Here is a 26335-nt window from a genome sequence, read left to right on the forward strand (position 1 = left end):
ATTGTCAGGCAGATCAGAGAGAAATGTACGTGGCCGAGGATCAATATCCAGAGAGCCAAATACATGTGGGCCATTAATCCGATCCCAAAAAGCAAAAAAAAATGAATACAATTATCGACTTGAACATCTTTGTTGTTGTTGTTCTTTATAACAGTCTTACACAATCTTCAAATGTTTATGAAATTCTTTTTACATTGAATTATACACTTAAAGCAGAATGAAATGTTTGGATGAAAAGAAAGAAGAAAGAAGAAAAGAGCTTACTGGAGTACCAGCGTCTTCGATCAAGAGGTTGCTGCTGGAGTCGGATTAGGAAGGTGAAGACAGCAAAGGTAAGAATAACATTGATTGTATTTTATTTAATTATATATATTTTTTAGGTTGCCTATTGACTGCTATACAGGCATACCCCGGTTTAAGGTGTAAGGAATCGGGGAGCATGTCCCCCGCAGCGTGCTTCCTCCTTACCTGATGCTTTGCATACTCCAGCACAGCTTACAGAGCACACGCGCCCACGGAAGTCTTTCAATGCTTCCATAGAGATTGACTTTGCCCCCCGCTTGTGATGCGCGGCCGTCCTTTGTGGCGCGCACACGTGACACACGTGCACCACTCCCCCATCTGCGTGTCAAAACTCCTAATCTGTCCCATCTGTCTCCTGCACCTCACAGCCTATCCCTGTCTCCGCAGAAGACGCTCCTCCGCTCCACCTCCCTGTCTCATTGGCTGCCTATTCTCATATATGCTCAGCTCTTACTCCTTCTTTGGCTAAGCATAGTTCATTGTAGCCTTGCTGTTCCCACATCCCTGTTCCTGCTGTATTGCCTTGCTTTGCCTGTCTCTGTGTTTGATCTCCTGTGTACCGACCCGGCTAGACTTTGGACCCTTTTCTAGATATCGACCCCGGCTAGCCTCTGACCTTCCGTATCTCTCCATCCCTGACCACGGCACATGAACAACAACTATCTTACTGGCTCCTACCACTTGACCATAGCATCCGGCTACGACAACTCTCCCGGCTCCAACCTCTGACCTCGACAAGTATCAAGACAATTCTACTCTCTCCAACCCTGACCCGGCAAACTTTGACTATCGACTCTCCAGACGTGCCTCCGCTGCTGTGGGTGGCGTGTTCTATACTCTCCCACCTCAGTACCGGGGTCCCGCCTTGTTCATGGCCTTGTTCATGGTGAGCGCAAGCATTACATAAGGACACTCACTTTATGTACATTCGTGTGAAAGGACATATTTTCAATAGCACCATAACCCAACCCTATGTCCGTAAGTTCGCTTCGCGAGCACGGACACTTTTTCAGCCCTACTAACCGCTGTAGTAGTTACGCGCTGATTCTCCTCATCCAATAGGCAAATGGCAGCTTGCGCATGCGCCTGTCAATACATCCTGAACAGCAATACTGGCTCCCTACCCGTACCGAAGCATCGATAAGTGGAAAAAAGGTAGTGCTTCACTTTAAGTACATTTTCGCTGTACATACATGCTCTGGACCAGTTGTGTACGTTAATGCGGGGTTTGCCTTTAGTGGAAAACCATGCTCATATTATGGGCATGTGTGCCACTGTGCCAATCAATTGGTTTATGGGCATTTAAAAAAAAAATTGAAACGTAATGTATTTTATTTGCTGCTTTTTTTATTTGCAGCTTGCCCTTTGACTGCCATAGTGGCAAACCATGCCCGTAGGGCATTGTGTACCACTGTTTATATCAATTGGTTTATTGAGAGTGGGGGTAGTTTACCCGGGGAGGATGGTTAGGCTTAATTACCATAGTGGTTAATTACAGCTAAGGTAATTAAGGGGGTAGTGGACAGTAGTTAGTTTTTTTTATTTTACTGTTGATGCCCACTGAAGAAGAGGAAGATGAGGGGGACGATGATGTCCTTCATCCTGTAAGGTCAACTTATGTTTGTATGTTTTATTTTTTAATGGGCAAATGAGCTATTACTGTATCCAGATATGGATAATAGGAATTTTTCCCCCATTACAGTACTGAATGTGGGAGGGGGGGGAGAGTTGGGGTTGTTCAAAGTATTGTATTGATGTTTGTATTGTAACGTTTATTCGGAGCAGAGGAGGTGGGTGAAGGGAAGTTGCCCCAGGGTGGGTGGTTAGGCCTCTCAGGTGGGTAGTGGGAGGAGTTAACCCTTTCATTACCATAGCAGTTACTACTGCTAAGGTAATTAAGGGTTTAACCCCTTCCACAACCTTCCCGGTAGGCCTAAACCCCCACCCTAGGGCAAATACCCCCTTCACTCACCCCCTCTACCACCTCTACCCCCTATAAAACAGGTAGTCTTGCTTAACCCCTTCAATACCTTAGCTGTTAGCTGCTAAGGTAATTAAACTGTGTTTATTTAATTTGATAGCACAGTATTGTAGCAGGGGTCTCCGGTGCTGAATCACATTTATTTAAGGTCCAGGAACCCCATGCTTACTTAGTTACAGGCCCCATTATGGGGTGCCGGTATCGCTCGACTTTGTTTATATCTCCCGATTACGTGGGCCGTGACACAGGAGAATTTAAACATGGGTGCTTTGATACTGACACCCCATAACAGGGCCTGTAACTCCGGAAGCAGGGGGTCCCCAGATATGAAATCAATGTGATTCAGCTCTGGAGACCCCCTGTTACAATAATATATTATTAAAATAAAAGCCCTGCGATTCCCTGTTAGAGGTGGAGTGATTCATTCTATCTTTTTCTGCGTGTTTCTTACAGACAGGTGCAGCCCGGTAGGATTCACACTGCACGGGTCCCATTTAAACGCCGGAACCCCTGCTTGGTTAATCCAATAGGCCATTACAGCCTGCTATGGACTTACTGGCGGAGTGTCCGTAAGATGCTCAGAGATGTTCCTCAAACATTGGGCCACAACCGGCAGTTTTAACTGTATCATACTGCTCCCTTGTTGCTACTGTATTAATTCAAGCTCCCCATTTTATCTGTCAGGCTTCTTGCATTAGCAAGCATGCATTTAAGATTTGTTTTCAGTCTGTAGTATTATCTTATCTTTTGCTGCATTTCTACACCAATTGGGTTTAGTCTTTAGAAGTTTTATAATATTATCTGTATTTACAATGGGTGTCTCGCTGCTTGCCATCTTCGCACTTGCCCCTATTCTACCTCCATGACCCCTTGCTATTTCCCCATCCCCATCTATTCTATTTTGTTTGTTACCTGTTTATTGTTCCTCCCCCCTCCATCCTAGTTTAAAATCTCCTCCAACCTTTTTAACATTCTCCCCCGTAGCACAGAAGATCCATCTTCATTGAGTTGCAATCCATCCCTACCATAAAGATTACCTCTCAGGAAAGGAGTCCCAGTGCTCTAAATACCCAAAACCCTCCTTCCTACACCACTTTCTAAACCATGCATTAACATACCTGGGGCCTCATCCAGTAAGGCTCGATAAAATCTTTTCACCAAGTGTGGCGGATAGGTGGGGGATTGGCCTTTTTTTTGGCGATTTGCCCTCGCAGTATTCAGTAAGGGCCGAATACTTCCGATCCCTGCTGAAACACTGCGAAAGCGAAGCTGCCGATGAGCCTGTGCCGATACAGGCTGGCTCCCGATAAGCCTTCCGATAGGCCTTGTCTGCCGATAGATGTTTGCAGCAGAGAGAGACAAGCTGCTCTCTCAGCGCAAACATCGGCAACAAATAAAGTATTTTTAAACAACTTTTATTCATAGTGTACATGTTCAGGGGGTCTCCGGAGTTGAACCGCATTGGTTTCAGGTCGGGGGACCCCTGCTCCCCGAGATACAGGCCCCTTTATGAGGTGCCGGTATCCCTCTGCATTTAAAGGTCCCGATCACGTGACCGCGGCATGTACACAAAGCAGAGGGATACCGGCACCCCCTAAAGGGGCCTGTATCTTGGGAAGCAGGGGGTCCCCGGACCTAAAACAAAAACGCTTCAGCTCCGGAGACCCTCTGCACATCTACACTATGAGTAAAACACACACATCAATAAAGACTCATTCCTTACCTTACAGGGTATCTGCTACGGTAGCGAAGCAGCATTAATATTTATTTAATAATACTGTACAGTGAGCAGGGGGTCTCCCGAGCTGAACCGCATCACTTTGTGGACCAGGGACCCCCTGCTTCCCGAGTTACAGGCCCCGGAATGTGTTATCGGGTGGCAGTGTCGCCGCCGTCTTTAAAGCGTCCCATTCGCGACGTGCCCGCTATAAATATGGCGGCGACACTGTAACCGATGCCCCAAACCGGGGCCTGTAATTCGGGAAGCAGGGGGTCTCTGAGACACAAATTAATGCGGTTCAGCTCAGGGGGCCCCCTGCTTCCGCACAATATTATTAAAAATACATAAATGCTGCTTCATTACCATAGCGGATAGCCGCTAAGGCAATGAAGGGGTTAAGGCAGAATAGCATGTTTATTGGGGACATTTGCCCCCAATAAACATTGCAATACAAAACATACACCACCTGTGTATGTAAAATACATAAACAACAATAAATAAATTAAATACATATAGTACTCACCACCCATGTCCGGCTGCCACGATGAAGGCCGTCCTCATCTTCATCCTGCCCATGCCCCATCCGCTTCTGCAAAACAGACACAATAATTAAAACATCCAATGTAATGTCCCCTAAACCCTTAATCACCATAGCGGTTATTAACCGCTACAGTCATTAAGGGGTTAACCCACCATCACCCACATACCCTCACCCACTAACCCCCCCAACCATCCTCACCCACTACCCACAGGGGAGTCCTACCAAATACCCTTGGGGCCAATACCCCCTCCCCCAGCACATACAGTACAATAATGTGCCAAATAACTATTATCCACATAGGGATAATACATTATTTGGCCATTATTAAACACATTAAATACCTTAATAAAATAAAGAAAATTCAACTAACCTCATCAATAAGAAGGCTCCGTCGCCAGCATCATCCTTGTGGTCCGTTGCCAAAATAATAAATAGGCAATACATCTCAATTACATTAACATACCAATGAACCCTTAATCACCTTATCGGGTACTAACCTCAAAGGTAATTAAGGGGTGAAGCCATCCTGCAATGGCAACACCACTTATGCATAACATCCTCAATGAATTAAAAAGCAATTTCCTAACCAAATCTCATTTAATCATTCAATCTGAAGGCTCAAATGCCACTTAAAACATTGCTTTTACAGTGTATACATGTAGCATAACATGTAAACTACATGTAGACGTTGCAAATCAATGTTAACAATACAGTAAGCCAACTCAAATAGCCTGACATCACAAGAACTATATTACGTAAGCAAATAAAGTCAACATCAATGAATAAACACACATGAATTACATCCCTAAACAATTAAAATACCATCCATACCAATTACACAATTAACTATAGCTATCATAACAGAGAACAAGTTCAAAACATACTAAAAAGGACACCAACATTTACAATATACTAAAGCAAGCCTCTCCATAACCTACAGTACAGCATACAGCCCAAAACTTACATCTCTCTAATAATAAAATACATTTACTGCTGCGGCCAAGTTTATTCGAGCATTTGCCCGTTCTTGGCCGCAGCAGTAGCCTGGCGCGCGCCCGAGGGTGACAGGCGCGCGCCGAAGCAGCGGAAGAGCGCCCTCCGATCGGGGCGCTCTCCCTACCGCTGCCGGGTCCGCCGGGTCCCCCGGAACCCCCTGCCGCCGTCCCCCACATCGCGGGACACCAGGGCTCCCTCGGGGAGCCCTGGACGCGCGTGCAGGGGGCGCAGGCTCCCGAAGACGCGTGACCGCGCGTCTATGACGCGCGGCACGCCGAGGGGCGGCCACTAGCAAGCCGGGAAATCTCCCGGCTTGCGGATCTGGCCGATGCGCAATAAAGCGTGTCGGTAGTGTATCACACATCTATGCATAGCAGCATAGCCACAATCATTTACAAAACAGGAAATCAAGCTTTAAAAACACTATCATTTCTTACCCTGTATGTATATAACTCTCTAGACATACATACATACATACATACAGTGGCAAGAAATGATATGCATAAAAAAAATCAAGACATGAAAAAGCAAAAAAAAACACAGTTACATTAAATACATTTCTTTATTTAACTTACCATTACTTGCCCCCACCGACTCCCGTTGATCAGCTTACTCACGAACCAATCCACGAACAGGAACCCATAAAATAAAAAACCATAAAATAATAAACATTAAAATAATAAAACACGACAATCCAGGGGTGTTCTAGTTGTAATCCATCTTCATCTGTATTCTTCTACCTTCTTCCGGGGTCTTCTTGCCGTCCGGTGCCACGCCCTGGTCTTCTTTCTTCAGAGGAGGTCCTTCCTCCTCGGCGTCTGGCTTCAAAATGAGACGACATAGGCATTTAAAGGCCTATGACGTCACATTTTCGTCATATGGTTCCCACGGCCCACAGCCAATCAGAATGGCTTTGCTGCAATTGCCTTTAAGATGACGTCATGAAAAGACACATGGCCGGACTCACATGGTACGGCAGCCAATCAGAGCGTGGGAAGTGTTGGGGTCATTCATATATATATATATATATTTAGTTATTTAATTAGTGTGGGGCTGGTGTGTGTATTTTTTATTATTGTGGGTAGTGGGGGTGGGTGAAGGGGGTATTAGCCCCATCGGTGGTTGTTTAGGGCTTGCGGGTGGGTAGCGGGAGGCCTTAACCCCTTCATGACCGTAGCGGTATTAACCGCTACGGTCGTGAAGGGGTTAAGTGCCCCCGCAACCCCCCCGCAAGTCCTAAACTCACACCCAGGGCCAAATACCCCCTTCACCCACCCCCGCTACCCACAATAAAGATGGCACGGTGGGTTAACCCCTTCATTGCCTTAGCGGTTTGCCGCTAAGGTAATGAAGTGGCCTTTAAATGCCTTTTTCCTGCCTCGGATGCATGCTGGGGGTCTCCGGTGCGGGTATCAGCTCCGGAGACCCCCGGCATCAATCACAGGCAGGAAAAAGGGCTGATTTTTTCTAAGTGTCGCCCCGGCCGATGCTTCTCCTCCAGCAAGTTGCCAACTTTATTTGGCGGGCTGGATTGGCCATAAACTCTCCAATCTGGGGTGCCGATCAGCATCGAAAAGCTGATCGGGGCTTCCTGAATTCAGCCGGGTTTAAAAAGTGCCGATAAGTGGCTTATCGGCAGCCGTCTCCCGATAAGTTCTTATCGAGAGGAAAAGTTGCCGATAATTCCCACTTATCGGCACTTACTGAATCAGGAAGGAAAAAAATGGCTATAAAATGCCGAAAAAGCCTTATCGGGGCTTACTGCATGAGGCCCCTAATCTCTGACTGTCTCCCTGGGGTAGCGCATGGCACTGTTAGTATTTCAGAAAATACTACCTTGGAGGTACTTGTCTTAAGCTTTTGGCCTAGAGCCCTGAAATCATTCTTTAGGACCCTCCATCTATTTCTAACTTTGTCATTCGTGCCAACATGTACCAACACCGCCAGGTCAGTCCCAGCCCCTACCAACAATCTGTCTACCTCTACAGCATCATGTGAACCCTGTTTGTCTTGTTCCTTAATAAAGAAGCTTATTTTTATTGCATCTGATCCAGCCACCGTCGCATCTTTTTTCTATATGCACCTCAAAGTAGTGCACTGCCTGCATGTTCCCTCCAGGGATACACCCTTCAGTATCTATCTTGCAGCTGCAGGCTAACACAGGATTTCTGGCAACATTGCCAAGTGTGAGTGTGCTTTATTATTTTTCTTCCATGGATGTTATCTAGTCTAGCTCCATTGGGAGTGTTATCATGCTTGGGATTACTAGTTGGGGTCCCACTGTTGATTTATTTTGAGCAGTGTGGCCAACCTATGTTGTATTTCCCTATACCTCCCCATTATAGAAGTATTATTTGACTACATCTGCTAGCAAGTCATTATTGGAATATTGCCTGTGTTGATGAGGAAAGCGATATGATTTATTGGATTTATTATTGGACTAAGTGATACATGCATTTTCTCTGAACACAGATACAGAGCTTGTCTCTAATATTGCCTGTCTACCCCATCAACAATGTGCCGAACCCGAGTACCCGGGAGAACACAAACTGTTCTGTGCATGCAGACACGACAACAGAATGCCCTATCTATCTAACTAATAATGGAGACCCCTATCATCACAATCTTTCTTGGTCTCTGAGTATATTGAGTTCCCTCTATGCTGGAGAAACTATTCCCCTGGCTACTAGAGGAATCAGTCTCTCACAGCCTTGCCATTCCTACCCTGACACTCCCAATATCTTCACTCAATATGGCAAATCTATTGGGATGGGTCAGCTCAGAACTGGCCTGCCTCTTCCTCTTCCCCTTCTAACTGTTACCCAGCTACCTACCTGCTCCTCACTCACAGTTCTACCATCTGCACCACTAGTCCCAGCCAGGGCCTGCTCAATGAGCACTACACTCCTTTAAAGATTATCAATGTCTCTCAATATTGCAAGTTTCCTCTGCAGATAAGCAATCTCTGACTCTAAAGAGACCACTTGTTCACACTTCTCACAGCGGTATGCTCCCTGGAACAGGTGCACGATGTGTACATACAAGGGGCAAGATGTGCATTGAGTGGCATTCTCAATCCTGCTCATTATTGCAACTATGGAGTTATACAAGTACTAACAATTAACTGTACTTCAATATACAATACCTTGTTTAACCCCTTCCTTGTTCCAACTCCTTCTGGTTGTAACGGCACACTATATACAACCAGTGCTTGAAATCAACCAGTCACACAAATCAGGACACGATTGGGTTAAATACCAATCGGTTTCCAAGACAATAAGAACTCTTTATAGGAGAATCCCTGATACTCTCCCTGTTGCCCCAGAAGAAACAATGTTTGCAACAAACGCTTCAGGTTTTAGTGACAGAAGTTGGTATGACATCACCAGTAGCGACTTCAGTTAAACTAAGAGGCATTAGAGCGCAAAATTATGCTGCAACAGTTGATATATCCAAATCCTGGTTTAACTCACTGCTAGAACTTCTGCCTTGCATAGCATACAGTAGGTTGTGGGTTCTAATCCTGATGTCGCTGACAATATACCCTTCCTCATAAGATATTCTCCTCTCCTCCAAAACCCATATTTCAGGTTCTGCGCAAATCAAATTTAGAAAAATGTGCATTCATATCTAATATAAAATCCAATTGTTGATTTCACAAATTCCATGAAGATGGAATCCTAGAGCAGGTTTGGATGTATGCTCCCAATCCACTTTTGTATTTCCATGTGTGGATCAGATTTGAGTAAAAAATCTGCTGATTTTGACTAATTCGTCCATCTTTATTCTGATGTTATCTCCAAGTTGGTACTTTTGTTGACATTTCATATACTTTATTTACATCTTTGTTATCAACCATGAATTTGTAAAATGTGCAGCAAATCTACTCATATATGAGTATATCTATTAAGAATTGTGATGTTTTTTTACTGAAAGGTATCAAAACTTGCAACCAACGTTTCTCCATGAGTAGTATAACTACAAAAATACAGAAATCGTTCACTGTCTCATGGTTTGGCATTTCAGCTGAACTGACCAGAACACTAGCAGGAGAAAAGAAGGATTTTCTGTGTGTAATTGAATACTACTCAAATACATCACTGTCAATAAGTATGTCAGTGTCATTGATGATCAGAGAAATGATAAGCCACAATGATTTTAGTAGAACATGCTCTTGGTGACATTTCTCATCTGATGTGAGCACCATGTTTTTTTCTAAATTGATTTAAATGTCTGAACTCCCTTATCTCCCTTTACTCAGTGGGTTAACGTAATCACTTGCATCATGCCATTCATTTATTATTATTTTTTTTGTACCAAATATCTGCTTATAATTTATCAATAACAATACATAAAAGTAACATTATTATTTGATCTCCCTTTGGCTGTAATGTGCTACCAGGATTTCATCTCGCAAACAGCTGTGTAGATATTTGAGGAATTGTTTAATCCTAATGCTGTTTGAAAGAAAACAGTAAATGACTACAGGTGCAGAATAAATATTAATACCAATTATTGGTATTTATTAGTTCAAGAATAATGTTAAAATAATAAGAAGGTAATTTATCAAAGTCTCTTAGCTTCAATATGTAGCAGGGCCACCCCTAACTACTATTCTACCCAATGGGCTGGCAGTAAACCCTGGTACTATCAGGTTGCCAGCAGTTGGTATGGGGTTTTCACCCTCACCTTTGGTACTGCACGTGAGTGGCAGGAGAGGGTGGTACGTCCTGTTGTACCTGGGACAATGGGGTGCCCGCCTTCTAGGTGTACTTAAGGGCAGGACTGCCCTAAAGTTAGGAGGTTGTTCCTTCCCTTCTGAGGAAGGCAGGTCACACCACTGGGAGTGTGAGATAGGGGCCTTCGCATCTGCTCTTCCCTCCGGGGAAGAGTGAGTGTGGACCATACCTCTGCCTCCGCTAGGGAGGTGGGGAAGAGCTAGGATGGCTGCGGATGCCCTTGGCCTGTAGTGACGGTCCAGGGACCATCTTTAATGATAGCTGACCTGACAGACTGTATCCTGCAGAAGACTGCTGTGTAACTGTTACTGCAGAGTGTAGTAATAAACCCGTTCTTGTTTTGCAATATACCTCCTGCCTGGTATGTGACATTACTGGGAGGAGAGGTAAAAAGGTCTACCGTGGGAGATCACCTTCAGTTCCTAGAGCCTATGGCAGATGGAGGCGCTGCACTGCTAAGGAGATATGTGGGGTATGAACCCCAGAAGCCTGTTCCTGTGTCCCCACTACCATCGGCGGATGACTCAGCCCTCCTGTTGCCAGCAGGTATATGCACCACACACCTGTAAGGATCCCTATCTGCGATTGGGTGGGGGAAACACCATTACAAATATATGGGATTATAAATGAAAATAAAAATTATTGTCTACAAAAAAAACCCAAAAGAAACACCAGTCAAATGAACAATGTTTTGGGCTTTTTTGGCCCTTGCACGCTAATGCAGTAACATTACTCAAGTACCTACATTTAAACTCCTGGTGAGTTCTGTCCATGCTGTTTTTATTGTCAAGCCTCACAAACAGGACATAACTGGTGCAAAATACTGCACCAGATTAAAAAAAAAATTGTATAAAATCTGTTTTCATTTGAAAAATCCCATTGCTTTCACTGTAGTTTTTCTTCTTTGTTAAAAATGGGCTAGATATTATACTAATTGTAGAGCTGTTCTAGACAAATAGAAACGTGCATAGATGTCTCAAAGTTTGGTCCACAAGTTTTTTACAACTTTTTAGGAAGCTTTCATGTTTTGTGAAAGTGTTCACTAAAGTTTACCTGTTTAGTTTGCATATTTCACACTTTCAGCAACACATTTTAAGATATCAAGTCAGAGACTAACAATTAACCTATTCAACTTGTGGTTAGACATATTGACTTAATAATTGTATACAGTATGCGTATGTGTGTATTTTTGCATATACCATTTAAATACTTCTCACCACACGATTAGTAGTATAATTGGTGTCAGTGGTATGTAAGGATTAAAACTCTATTCTTTGAAAAAAACATGTCAGATGAATATTTACAAATAATTATTCATTCAACATAGTCCTCGTTTTTTTTTTTTACATGTGTAACGGGTTTTCTGGACTGGCCTGACCTACCCAATCTCATATTGGCCCCTGTGGTCTAACCAGTCCCCATTACAGTGTGATCTGGTGGTGCACCTGTTGGCAACAGGACTCCTGAGTCTCCCGCATGATGGTGTTTGGGGATTGCCAACCCAGACAGGCAGCTGAGGTAGTGTTCTTGAGTCCTACCTATACCCAGTGCAGCGCCTCCACCTCATCAGGATCCCAGCTTGAGCTTGTGGATGGTCCTGGTGAGGAACTCCTCTGTGGTGCAGCCCCCTGCGTAATCACTCCACACTTACACAAGAGGGTCTCTTTTATCAGAATAATCTTTATTAGTATGGTGGGCCAGCTGCCCTCCACAATGGGTGAATTTAGCCCTCCATTGTTCACCGTACTTCCCTTTGAAAGGTATAGTCCTCCTAATGTAGGGATTCCCTATCCCCGTAGGGATATCTACTCTGCGCCAGGTCCCTGGTCACAGTCTCATTATTCATGCAGTGTATCTCAACTCTGAACTCCTCTAACTATTAACTACTACCTACTTCCTAACTTTTGATCAGTGCTGTGCCTTATGTATCCTCTGGGGGCTGACACAACTCTGACATCACCAACCAGGGAGTCAGAGCCTGTGACCACTCCCATCCATACATAGGCACCTCACCAGGGTGTGAGGGCAAACCTCCATGATTACTGCTGGAATGCCCATAACTTACCAGGCCTTACTGCCAGCAGGAGAGATGACTGCAGCCATTTTACAGCATGGCTATACATGTTTTAGTTTGATGTTGTCAATTTAAAATGTTGGCCCCCATCTCTGCAGAGAGTAGTAGAGTAGTAGCCGAGTTAAACTTAACATGTCAAAAACAGAGCTCCTCATATTTCATCCCAAACCTGGCCCCACTACCTCCTTGCACATTACTGTTGGAAGTTCAGTCATACACCCAGTAGTGCAAGCATGCTGCCTAAGGATCACACTCAACTCCTCTCTCACATTCTCCTCTCACATTCAAAACGTATCTAAAACCTGTCGCTTTTTCCTCCCAAATATTACAAAGATACGCCCTTTCCTCTGTTGCCCGACTGCTAAAACTCTGACCCAGGCCCTCATTTTCTCCTATCTTGATTACTGTAACCTCCTGCTGGCCGGCCTTCCTGCCTCTCACCCGTCTCCCCTACAATCTATCCTAAACACTGCTGCCAGAATCGCTCTACTCTTTTCTAAATCTATCTCCAAGTCACCCCTCCTGAAATCCCTCTCCTGGCTTCCGATCAAATCCCGCATCTCACACTCAATTCTCCTCCTCACTTTTAAAGCTTTACACTCTTACACTCTTCTGCCCCTACTTACATCTCAGCCCTAATTTCTCGCTATGCACCATCTCGACTCTTGCATTCTTCTCAAGGATGTCTTCCCACGATCTGATTGGCTGAAATACCATGTGACGCGGCCATCTTGTATTTATTGACGGCATCTTAAAGGCAAATGAAGCACAGCCCTTCTGATTGGCTTGCATAATTCCCTTTAAGTGATTTCATAAAAAAATAAAGTTGGCACATGGTTTTAACAGCCAATCATATGGCTGTTAAACCAGTTGTAGGCAACATGTTATGTCACAAGCCCTATTTAAGGCCGTGACGCCTCATTTGAGCCAAAGAAGACGACGAGACAACATCGGTTGGGATCTACCTTGGGGTTTTATGGATTGACAGATGAAGATAGAAGATAAAGAAGATCAAGAAATTGTGACAGATGAAGATAGAAGAAGGTGATTAAAGAAAGAAGAAAGAAGATTTGGGTACCTGATCCAGATCTTCATGGCGGATGGCATCGGATGCTGTTTGAGGCCTTCAAGGTACATGAGCTTCCTGTTTCCCTAGGAGTCAGAGGGCCAGCGCTTCTAATGGTAAGTAATATATTGCATGTTTGTAAATTAATTTTTTACAGGTTTTTACATTGGATGTGTTTTTTTAATTTTTTATTTTTGAACATTGACTGATAATATATTGATCTGTACTACTTTAGACTACAGATCAATATATTATTAGGACAATATTTGGGGGGCATTTCTGGCTTTGTATTGCTGCTGTTTTTTGCAATGTTAGTTTATTATGTGGATGTAATTGTTTGGTATTTTTCAGCTTGATTGAAATAAAATGTTTCCGATTGTTTTTCTTTTTTAATTAAGGATGTATTGTATTGGCTAATGCGTTTAATGATTGTTTCTGATATGTTTTTATTTGATTTCTTTGTAGTTTAATGTTTCAATTCATTCATTAATGTTGTATTAATTAATTGTTTTGATTGGTTACTGTTAGAATTATTTTTGAGTTGGTTTAGTAATTAATTGGTTTGATTGGTTACTGTTTGAAAGATTTCTGAGTTTGATTAATTCATTGCTTTGTTTAATGGTTTAATTAATTAATTGTTGATCTTGTTATTGCTTGTATTCATTGGATTAGCTGGCTACTGTTTTTATTTATTGAAGTGTGTTTTTTTTGTTGGTGGTTTTGAATGTTTTATTATTGTGTGTTTTGTGCATAAATATATTGTGATTGGGGTGCCCATTGAGTATATAGAGGCTTATCATGCCCATATTATTATTATATGGGTATGATGTACCACTATACTACTCAATGGGTACAGGGTTTGTATAGTCAGTCCGGGGTGGGTGGTTAGGCCTCCCGGGTGGGTAGTGGGGCAGGGATGGGTTAACTCCTTAATTACTACAGCGGTTATTAACCGCTAAGGTGATTAAGGGGTTAGGGGCCATTAGAATTTCTTTATTATGTATGCTTTCTGGCAATGTAGGACAGAGGGACCTGCTGCTGTGGTAAGTAGAAATGTATGTATTTACTTTATTTATGCTGGTTAATGTTGTGTTTAATAATGGGCAAATAATCTATTATCCATATCTGGATAATATTTATTTTGACCATTACTGTACTGTATGTGTTTGGGCGGAAGGGGGGGGGATTGATTGAAATGTACGCCATGTTTATTTGTTAACATACAGGGTTGGTATCTTTGGTCTGGGGACCTATGGAGACCACCTGAGGACCCCCGGACACCCATGGGCACCACCTGCGGACCCACGGGGGACACCTGCAGGGAAGAACCGGGGGCCTCAAAGCTATAGGGGCCCTGCCCCCCGTGGGAACCACCCAAGGGTCTCAGGCACCTGTGGGGTTGACCCGGGAACCCCCAGACACTCGTGGGCCCACCTGTGGACCCCATTGTGGCCCATGGTGACCCGTGGGGACAACCTGGAGGCCCATGTGCCTGGCGGGAACCACCTGTAGACCCCCAGACCCTGGGGTACTGGTGCACTGTGGAGCCTGCGTACACCCGTCGGGACTACAGGGGACTACCGTAGGTCTGGGGTATGAATATTGTATGTTACAAAATAAATAATGGTATTGAATTATGGGGGGAAACAGGGGGTGTATTGATGTATATTAAATATTGCAATTTTAATTTAGCCAAGGAGGTGGGTTTTGGGGCGGTTGTGTGTGTGTGTTTTTTTTATTGTGTATAGCGGGGGTTGGTGAAGGGGGTATTAGCCCCAAGGATGGGTGTTTAGACCTTGCGTGTGGGTAGTGGTAGGGTTAACCCCTTCATTACCTTAGCGGTATTAACCGCTAAGATAATGAAGGGGTTAAGTCCACCCACAACCTCCTGCCCCCCCGCAAGGCCTAAACACCCACTAAGGACCAAATACCCCCTTCACCCACCCCCACTACCCACAATAAGCCTGGCATGAGTGGTTAACCCCTTCATTGCCTTAGCGATTAGCCACTAAGGTAATGAAGTGACTGTAAATGCCTTTTTCCTGCATCGGATACATGCCGGGGGGCTCCATTGCTGGTATTAATGTGTATCAGCTCCGGAGACCACAGGCATCAATCTTATGCATATATGCAGTGTTCGACAAACCTATACATTTGCTCGCCCCGGGCGAGTGGATTTAACCCGCAGGCGAGTAAATATTGGCCCAAGCAGCACACGTTTGGTACTAGGTGGCGAGTAGATTTTTTTGTGTGGCGAGTAGATATTTTGGTGATTTGTCAACCACTGCATATATGTAACGGGTAAACAATGTGTTAACCCACCAGGCGCTCAGAAATGTTCAAAGCTGTTGCATAGTATTATGAAAATAATCATGGGACACCGGTTATGGCAAACCCCAAATAGGTGAGTATATAAACACAGTCCTTCATAACAGTTGGCTTATATCAAGCATCAATAGTGTAAAGACAGACAAAATCACTCACGAGAGGGGTTAATGGCACCGTAACATCCAGGTCCTCGTGTCTTCTGTGGAACCGCCGGTCCTCCTGCAGTGACTCCTCTGTGTAGTAGGAAATACTGGATCAATGTAGTGTAGCGCGGCGAGCGACCGACACCTCTTCCAGCCGCCAACCCTGCACTCGCTCCATCGTGGTGGGTGGTCATATGACCGGCGGCAGTGTCGGGACTTCCGGGTTCAGCAGGGGCACCAGTAGAATACCAGCAACAACCCGGCGTGGTGACGACGGTCAGCAATGCTATGGAGATCCTCCCCCAGGAGGTGTAGACGCAGCACAGCCGAGATGAAGAGATACGAGAAGGCTGATGTAGTGACTATAAAATCTTTATTGGCACAGAGGATCCTTTTGCACACTATGCCAATAAAGATTTTATAGTCTCTACATCAGCCTTCTCGTATCTCTTCATCTCGGCTGTGCTGCGTCTATACCTCCTGGGGGAGGATCTCCATATCAATCTTATGCAGGAAAAAGGCCAAAAATGTTCATAATCCCAATTTATCGCTGCTCATCAACGCATCTCCCCACCAATCTGCCAAAATTGTGTGGCATATTGCTTTGGGGATAAGATCACCATTTTAGGGCCGCGATAGGCGAATCGCGGCTACTAGAATCGCGCGTGTTTATGATCATTCCGAAAATTGTCGAAAAGTGCCTTATCGCCGCTTGGTCGGCGATTTGATTTTGGTCATAAGATTTTTCGGTGATACAGGCCGTTATCGCCAACTTATCGAGGGTTACTGAATATGAGTAGCCATTTTGGCCGCTAAGTGGTCGATAAGTGCCTTATCGACGCTTACTGAATGAGGCCCTAAGATTCAAATTATACAGTGATGTTAGAACTGTGCTATGTCATGGCTTTTATGTTTAGTCAGGCTGTTAGATACCAATAGGACACGTGTGTGTATCAACATTAGCAGCAGCTGATTTAATTTGTGTGTACTCAACAATTTACAATCTATGGTGAGCATATGGTATGCTGTGTCATTGACCATAAACTTAACCTCATTTAACTGTTACAATACCTGTCCCCTTGCTTATGGTGCTATTTAGCTGCCAGGGGCCCCCAGCTCTCAGGGGTAACCAGTTGGGCTTGACCTTTGTTGCATAGCCTTGTTGCCCCCTTACCGTCACAAGCAGAAAGAGCATTTCAAGGATAAATCTCAAAGTCTTTTCTAATTCAATCTGACTGTTGCCCTTTATGAGGACCCAAAAGTCACATGCATTTGAAAATCTGAACACTATGGGCAATATACATCAAAAGTGTAGTTAATATCACTCCCGGAAAAAACATTGCAGGCGTTACCACAATTTTAAGTGGGTATACATCACCATTGCAGTAATAATTTACCCGATGTGATATTCGACCTCACATCACCAAAAACGGAAAGATTTACATTTTTTGTTTACTTTTGTGCCATCAGACATGGATTCGTTATTGCTGATTGTTTATTATATTTTTGTGTCCAATCGGGCAAAGATTATTTTTTCCTGATTGTTTGTATTTTTGAAAAAATTTGTGCCTTTGTGTAGGAATTACTATAATTTTTTTTTTTTTAATAGTTTTTTTTATTGGGTTTCCAAACATTAAACAAAATTACAATATTACAACACAGAAAAAAAACCAATATGTAACACATTAACACAAATAATAATAAAAGGAAAAAACAGATAATAGCATTTTCAAAAAATGTAATTAAAGCTATCACCACCCAGCCTCCAAACAGAATCTGGCATAAGATTTCCCATTTACTATGTCCCCCATCAGCCCTGTACTATCATATTTCCTCAAGGGCAAAATTATCTGTGACCCATCGCAATTAGTCTGAGGAGACCCCAACAGGCATGCTCAAATGTCTACATGATTGAATCCCTATCTTGTTGTGACACCATATCAATAAACTTTTCCCATTTTTTTCAACATTTCTCGGTCCTTCATTCTTTATTTGTCTAAGCTTCTAATTTGCCCATCATCATCAATTTATTCAGATAATCGTTTAAAATATCTAAAGTGGGTGGTTCAGTCTTTATTCATTTCACTATCACTGTTTTCCTTGCTGCAAGCAAGACAATCTCTGCTAGCCTTGGGACATTTTTCCTTACATTGACCTCTTTACAAACTTTTCTTATTTCCTAACAGCAATGCTAAGGGCTCTTTTATTGTAGTTATCCCAAAACATTCTTGTATATACTGCAGAACCGTATCCCAAAAATCAGAGATAACAAGGCAATCCCATAAACAGTGGTTTAAATCTGCTCTTTCCTGCGAGCACTTGGGACAGGTATTTTTAGATTTCTCTATCCCTTTAGAATTGATATCAAAAGCATAATAGGCTCTATACAGTATGTTATATTGCATCTCTCTCCACTCCTCAGAAATTATAATTTTTCTAACTGAGTTAATACTTCGAGTAACAGGTCAACTCCTTAAATTCCTGGGAAATCTTTTTCCCATCTAGTAAACATTTTTCTTAGATCACTCCCATATTCCTTGTCCCTAATCCAATCATATATATCTGAGACAGAATATTTGGTACTATTAGGATCCTCAAAAAAGACATCAAAAACATCTATTCTCAATATATCTGATTCATATCTTTCCATACTCTTGCAATAATGCATTACTTGTATATAAGAAAAGTGATCTGTCAGAGATAGTTCCATTTGTTCTTTCAGTTACTGGAACCTACTATTATTCATATCTACCAACTGGCCCAGAGTTCTAATCCCCTTGTAAAGGGTAAATCAATCTTGCAAAACTGATAATTTTAACCATTTGACATCTGCCGGATATATTAAGTGGTACATTTTGCAACCCCTTTAATTCTGTGATTATTTTAGGGATAATTGCCCTGAAATTATTTTTGTAAAGATATTTACCCTCCAGATTAGTATTTCAGCTTTAGCTGTGTTCACCTTAAAACCCAAACATTTTCTGAACTCTTCAAATACCTGATGTATTCTTTCTATAGTCTCTTCTGGATTTGACAAAAGCAACAATAAATCACCCGCGAATAAGACTATCTTGATCCCTTTAAAACTCTGTCATATTTCTAAAGATATTCAGCAAGTGGTTCAATGGCAATATGAAATAACAGGGGGGATAAAGGGCAGCCCTGCCTTGTTCCTCTGAAAAGCCCTATCACCAGTGATAGTAAATCTGTTGACATTATTTTTGCTTTTGGTCTTTATACAATGCTCTGATTGCACCAAGAAAGGTTCCGGTAACACTCATTTTTCCCAGAACATTCATCTTGTATTCCCACCCTACATCATGAAAAGTTTTTTCAGCATCCACTGATATTATTATATTATCTTTATTGCTTTGCGTATTAGTTTTTGTCCAGTGTATACAGTATGTGTTATAACCTTTCTGATATTTTTAACCGAGGCTCTACCCTTTAGAAAGCCTGTCTTATCTGCATGTATTAATTTAGGTAGGACTGTAGCAAGTCTATTGGCCAATATTTTTGACAGTATCTTTTCTTCCTGATTCAAAAGAGAGATTGGTCTATAGGATTCTGGGTTCAAGGAGTCTCTCCCTTCTTTATGATTATTTCTTACAAAGGCAGTTTAACCCGTTTCCATATATTCTTCTTTAGCTAGAATTTTTTTGAACACTTCTCAAAAGGGGGACCCACTTTCATCAATGAGCATTTAATAAAACTCTCCAATGAATCCGTCTAACCCTGGAGCTTTCCCATTTCTAAGATTTTTTTTAAAAGTAATACAGTGACAAGGCTTACATCCATTGTATCTTTTACACAATAATGCTGGTCAAGTATAAACAACAAACACCAAATAGAGGTTGGGGTGGGGGTTGGTTGGTGCAGGTCCACTCCTAAACCAGGTATCACATCTCCAGCGAGCTCCCTCGCCACAGATCCCTATGTGTTTATCACCCATCCACTAAATATTAGGAACCTGTGATCCTGGTCCTTCCTCGCACCTGTAGTCCCTTGGAACGCATAATCTCTGCCATTATACACACCCATTAAGCGAGAACGCATATGTCACTATCAAAGCCAGATTGTGTTTGTCTCAACCCCGGGGATGTCTGCCTAGGCCAACCAATGCGTTCAGACTTTTAGAAAATTTACGCCAGTGTCATTAACTAAACTTGTTAATTTTTCCATCTGGCACACAAACCAAATTCTATTTCTGATCTTGGGAATTTATGGACTTTGTTTCCATAATGCTACGATCTCGCACCTCGTTGCTGTTGCAAAATGAGCAACCAGTTTGTAACCTGCTTTGGATATACCCGGTGTTGGTCTATTTAGGAGAAACAGCCAGGGGTCCAGTGGGTTTGTGAGGTTAAAAATCCTTTGAAGCAAACCTCTAATCGTCTCCCATATAGGGATAATCCACGGGCAGGACCACCGCATATGTAACAGGTCGGCGAATTCTCTACACTGTCTACGGAGTATCCCGGTATAAATCTGGATAATTTTAGTGGGATGAGTGTCATGGGAGACCAGGCAATTACACCTTTAAACCGGGATCATTCTGTGAGGACTCGGGGGTCAAGGCGGTCGCAGCGTGACCTCCCCTTACCTCTTTCAACTTCCGCTGCTGTGCGGCTTTGTCCTCCTCGCTCCCACCCGAACCGTGTGGTGAAGGGGCTTCCCCATCCTCTCCGTCGGGCTGCCGCTGCTCCACGTGCTGCTGATGCTCGGGCACCTGCCATTGCCCCTGCGCGCGCATCCCCTCCTGTTACGGAGCGCGTGGCGGCACCAGCTAATTTATTCACTGCTCTTGCAGTGAAGCCACGCCCCCTGCCCACATGCTGGTTACTAGTTAACTCTAAACCTTACCTCCTGGTGGCCTATTATGGGGACCAATCCTGGACAGCTCCTAGGGCTCCTCCAGGCCTGCCTCCTCTTCCCATTGGTCAGCCACAGTACTTAATCTCTGTCCTACCTCTCTCACATCGCTCGACATAGTCTCTGCTACAGACGTCTATTCTGGCTCTCCCTTTGTTTTCGTGTATTCAGGTTGCGACCCGGCATGGCGGACGTTCCTATCTGGCTCTGGATCCCGGCTCCCTCTTGACCTTGCAGCTTCTTTCATCCCTCGACCACAGCTTGGACCTTGACCTTCCGGATCTCTCTCCGTCCCCGACCTTGGCTAAATGGCAACGACTTCGCCTCTTCAGTACCGGTACCGGCAAGTATTGCTACTCGTATACACACCTGACCTGGCAACGCCAAAACACCACACTCCGGACACGCTCCTTCTGCTGCGGGTGCATGCACATATACGTCCCCACCTCAGTATAAGGGACGAGTCTGGTCTGCGGGCAGCACCAGCGTAACACATTCATTGAGCAAAACTAAGGAGTAAAACAAATTGTAATTTATTCCATTGAAACAGACGTACACACAGATTACAATTATACAGAGGGAAACACACTTGTTGGGGGATCTGGGCTAAAAAAACTAACCTTTCCTAACTCAGATAGTCCTTAAAACAAAGTCTTTGGTTGACCGGGATGAACCCGCAGAAGTCCTGGAACTCAACTCGGCATGAGCTATCAGATGCCACCACTGTATCTGCTCCAGAGATGCCAAAATCCCTTGACTGGGAGACAGTACCAAACATCCTGGAACTCTTTTCGGCTTGTAGTTCCAGCTGCGACCGCTGTGTTCTATTCTGAGTGAATCTTAGAAAATGTTTCACCTTGAAATTTCTGAAGCCGGCTGGTGTTTATTTATCTCAGAGCATCTTTTGATCAATTCAAATCTGCTGCTGCTGTCTTGGCACTTAGAATCTGACGACCTGATTGGCTACTAGGTTTCTTATAGGATTTTGAGTCCCATTCATAAAATGCTATAGCCAATCAGTGTGTGGGAATTTCTCTACCAGCTTATCACAGAGTTGCCGGTACTCTGAAGCCGGGCAGGAACTAATTTCAATTCTGCTAAGGGGCATGCGCCAACCTGGCACCTCTGCCACTTAGCATATTGAACCCCCCGTTGTGCCAGACTCCTCAGAGTCTGGGGATGGGCAAATAGTTGCCCGATAGCCCTTATTCATGTCAGGATGTGGGTACTTGAGTGTAACTCCGGTACTCCGCCTGCCCTAACACCTTGGTATCTCTGAGACTTTCAAGTCTGGGACTCATCCAGACACAGTGGCACCAAGCCTGGTGGCCATCTGGTCTCTTGGAACCATGGACTTGGAAATTCCCCAGTTCATATACAGGGCATACACATATACACTGTTATACACCGTGTTCATAAAAATCATACAAAATAATTTTACTGTAAGTCCCTCATCCCCTATGATCTACTGAAAAGACGTGTACGTTCCTTTTCAGAGCTCCTAGACCTTCCTATAAGAAGTTTTAATAAAAGTTGCTTCAAATAATGCTTAAGTTCATTTTCAGGGTTCCATAAATTGTACCGAAGCTGGACTTAGAAATAATTTTACTCTCACAAGTAAAATTACAAATACATAGTTGGAGATACCACCAACCCCTTTAACGGGTGCAGGGGTTTGGACATATACCGTGGGGGACTCCCCCTAAACCAGGGACCCCTGACTATACCTGGGATACCCAAATCCCTATGCCCCTTTTTTACCTTTTTGGTCTGTGCTGAAGCAGGGACTCCTGCCGGTGAGCTGCAAGAACGTTTTCAGGGTAGGATTTTGACCGGATCATTGTGCTTCAAGGTATCTGAGAATCTGACTTGATTTCCGGCTATCTTTTTGGGGTACCGAGTAATGCTGGAACCCTGCTGCAAAGCCACAATCTGAAAATACTTTTTCTGCAAAATCTACCCTGAACCTCATAGCCTAGCAATCTCTGCTTGCTGGCACTCCTGGAAAGGCAAAAACACAACAATTCTTTATTGTCGCATATTTTCATACCATGCATAGCAGTACATACATGACGGCCAGATACAAGAGCTGACACTCTAGGACCCCAACATGTGACCCAGGGGCAACCAAGTTGGCTTGACCCTTATTAGTGAGCCTGGTTACCCCCTCACCGCCACAGTGAGATACCACCGCATTAAAAATTTATATGCGTTCTCCCTTAATGTCGTGCATATCGAACTCTTTGCTACCACTGTGACTATTTTTGTCCATTCTTCCTCGTCTAAAGCCTCACCCATATCTGTTTCCCACTGAACCATATAGCTTAATTTATGGTTCACTACTGAGCCCGAACCGATCACTTCTCTGTACATCTGCGATATGAGTCCACTAGTGTCAGTCTCCTTGAGACACAGTTTTTTTAATGTAGTTAACTGAGGTCGGGGGGGAAATTTATTATAAAATGCTCTGATCTGGAGGTATCTTAAGAATTCAGGGTGGGTGATATCTTTTTCTGATCTAATTTGGTCGAATGGTTTAATTCCTCTCTTTCCTTCCAGATCTCGAAGTCTATAAAATCCTTTTTGTTTCCAAATTATAAAGTCATTACTATTCACCCCTGGAGCAAAGTCTTGGTTAGTCCACAAGGGGGTCATCAATGAGCCTTTCGTGGTCAGAGCACATTTAAATTAAGCGGCCTCTCAGATTGACAATGAGTTAGTCATTGAGGATAGCGGGGTTTTAGCAATTTTGTGTGCTGATTTGGATAGCAAGATTAGGTTGTTTAATTCAATGGGGAACAAAATTATCTCTCCAATGCCACCCATCTTTTCAATTCTGGGTTTGTCTGCCATTGGGAAATTTGACATAATTGAGCCGCTTTACAATAGGACAACAGACAAGGTACCACTAAACCCCCTGATAATGGCGCCTTTTAAAAATCTTTCCCTTTATTCTCGTTTTTTTACATCCCAATATAAATTTGGAAATTGCAGACTGAAGCAAGAGTATATCCTTCAGTATCAGTGGGACCGATAACGTCTGAAACAGGTATAAGATATTTGGGAGGAGGTTCATTTTAATACTATATATCCTGCCTAACCATGAAATCTTATGGGCTGTAAATTTCCGAATGTCTTCTCTTAAGGTTCGGGTAAGCTTGGGGTAATTTGGTTGATATACACACTTATAATCTTGATATATACAGGTGCGCCGACGAGTATTCTAAAACTTGCCTTGGAAAATCTGGGGCTATCACCAACAAGTCCCAGGTACATGCTGGGTACATGCTGGGTAAATGCTGCAACATTTCAGTGACATTTCTGCAGAGACTAATGGCCCATCAGATTAAAACAGCAGGGGTCCCTGGCAGTCCCATTCAGTTTTAATGGGACTGCCAGGGACCCCCGCTGTTAATCCGACGGGCCATTAGTCTGTCTACAGAAATGTCACTGAAATGTTGCAGCATGTACCTGGGTCTTGTTGGTGATAGCCCCAGATTTGTTTTAGAATACTCGTCGGCACTACAGTATATATATATATATATATATATATATATATATATATATATATATATATATATATATATATATATATATATATGAGAGAAATAAGTAGCGCCACTAGTGAACTAGTGATAGTGTTGAAATGCAAGTAATCTGTGCAATATGCAAATAATAGATATAAATAGATCATTGACAAAAAGCCTACATAAGAGCTGTAATAAAGGAAAAATAGAATAAAAGTGTACTGTAGTGTATAAATACCAAACAAACTAAAAATGGCGCTCTAAATTACATGAAAAAAAGAGTGAACATGCATAAATGAAAGATCAATATAAAAACATATGCAAAAGTCCAAACCCTAGAATGAGTCCTGATGGGTAAATCAGAGCAAAAATATACAAAATCCAGGGGTCCACGGCTGCTCTCAAATGGAAGAACCAGTTCCAGTGTAGATTCTATAGAAAAAAGAAAACAGATAGCGCACGCCCCATAGCGTAACATTGTACATTTAATAAAAATAGGGATGGGGAAAGGGATTAAAAACACTCACAAAGATAGTAAAAGAACAAGCAATTTGTGATCATATCACCACCAACGAAGTGAGCACCGTCCCGGATCTCATCGACAGTCCAAAGGGAGATATCCTGCCGATTCACCAGTAGAAGTTCATCCTCTGTTAGGTCCCGCAGATTATATTCCACGGGTCTGCTTCCAGTGTAGCAAGCGAGTATCAGCCTCAATGAAGCTCCCTGCATGCTCCGGCCGTAAAGCTTGCACGTGCGTGATGACGTAATGTCGTAATTTACATACCCTGACGTGTTTCATCACACTATGCAACTTTATTAAATTTCCCTAACAAATCAAACAGATTCGGTAGAGAGGTAAGAGGTTTTGAAGTAGTCAAAAACACATCATACACATATAACGCCACTTTATGCATTTGTGTGTTTACTGTATTTCTACTCTCGATATATCCGGGCTGTTCCGAATTTGAGCTGCTAATGGATCCATACATAGGGCGAACAAAACAGGGCGACAGGCATCCCTGTCTTTTGCCGATTTTAAGTTTAAAGAGCTCCGATGGGAAGCACTGGTGAACTACTTTACCTGACGGAACCAGATATAAAGACAGGATAGCGTTACTCACACGTTCTTTGAAACCGTTAGCTCCAAGCGTGGCCTTAAAGTATGGCCATTCAATCCTGTCGAAGGCTTTTTCTGCATCTAGACTTAACATCATTACCAGTATCTTTTTTATATTGGCTATTTCTAACAGATCAATGATTCGTCATGTGTTGTCTGCAACTTGGTGATCCTTAATAAATCCGACTTGATCTGTGTAAGGAATCAGGGCCCATGCCGCTCTCGGCGCTGACCCTCCTTACCTCAGCGTACGGCCGCGGGTCCCTCTGCTCATTCTCCTCGCAGCGGAGAACGCATCACGTCACCCCCCGTTCCCCCGCGGCTCTCCCACACACCGCCGTCGCTCTCAATAGGCACGCGACGCCCCCACTTACAGGGCACGCGTCATATAAGTTAATTTATGCACTGCACCCGGTGGCTATCTCCGCCCACCGGATGACTCTGGGTCCTGGCTCGCCCTCTAGCCCATCAGCCACAACAAGACAGCTCATCACCTCCTGTCCTATCACAGGAGGCTCCTCAGCCCACCTCTGCCCTGCCTCCTCCTCTGATTGGGCCACTGTGCTTTATTTCCCCTGTAGCTCTAATGCAACCTCGCTCTGCATAGTTTCGTTTGCCTTGTGCTGTTTGGATCCTATGCCCAGCTCCCTCTTACCTTTCAGATCTCGTTACCGAACCGGCTTGTCTACCTACCATCTCTGGCTCTTCGACCTTGGCTATCCCTTGACCTCGCTTACCTCTCGGAACCCTCGAACACGGCTCATGGACCATTACGACCCAGATCTCTCCTGCCCATGAACCTTGGCTATGGATATCACTACGCTCCACTCTCTGCGCCCGGATCTGGCAAGTACTTCTGCTGAACCCTTGTACCCTGGCCTTGGCCACGCTACCAAATCCACACTCCGGGCTCGTCCTCACTACT

At 43.7% G+C, this 26335-nt stretch overlaps 1 protein-coding gene across 1 annotated transcript in view; it reads left to right on the forward strand.

Annotated features, from left to right (window-relative positions):
• Positions 1 to 230: 230 nt before the first annotated feature.
• LOC142490668 (uncharacterized) overlaps positions 231 to 26335 on the forward strand; it is a 33710-nt gene continuing 7605 nt past the window's right edge. Inside the window, exons 1-4 of the mRNA XM_075593085.1 lie at positions 231 to 332; positions 23323 to 23397; positions 23758 to 23812; positions 23910 to 23915. Coding sequence (XP_075449200.1) covers positions 231 to 332; positions 23323 to 23397; positions 23758 to 23812; positions 23910 to 23915 — 238 coding nt within the window. The remainder of the gene's footprint in view (positions 333 to 23322; positions 23398 to 23757; positions 23813 to 23909; positions 23916 to 26335) is intronic.

The sequence above is a fragment of the Ascaphus truei genome, chromosome 3 (genome assembly GCF_040206685.1).
Source record: "Ascaphus truei isolate aAscTru1 chromosome 3, aAscTru1.hap1, whole genome shotgun sequence".
Taxonomy (NCBI): Eukaryota; Metazoa; Chordata; class Amphibia; order Anura; family Ascaphidae; genus Ascaphus; species Ascaphus truei.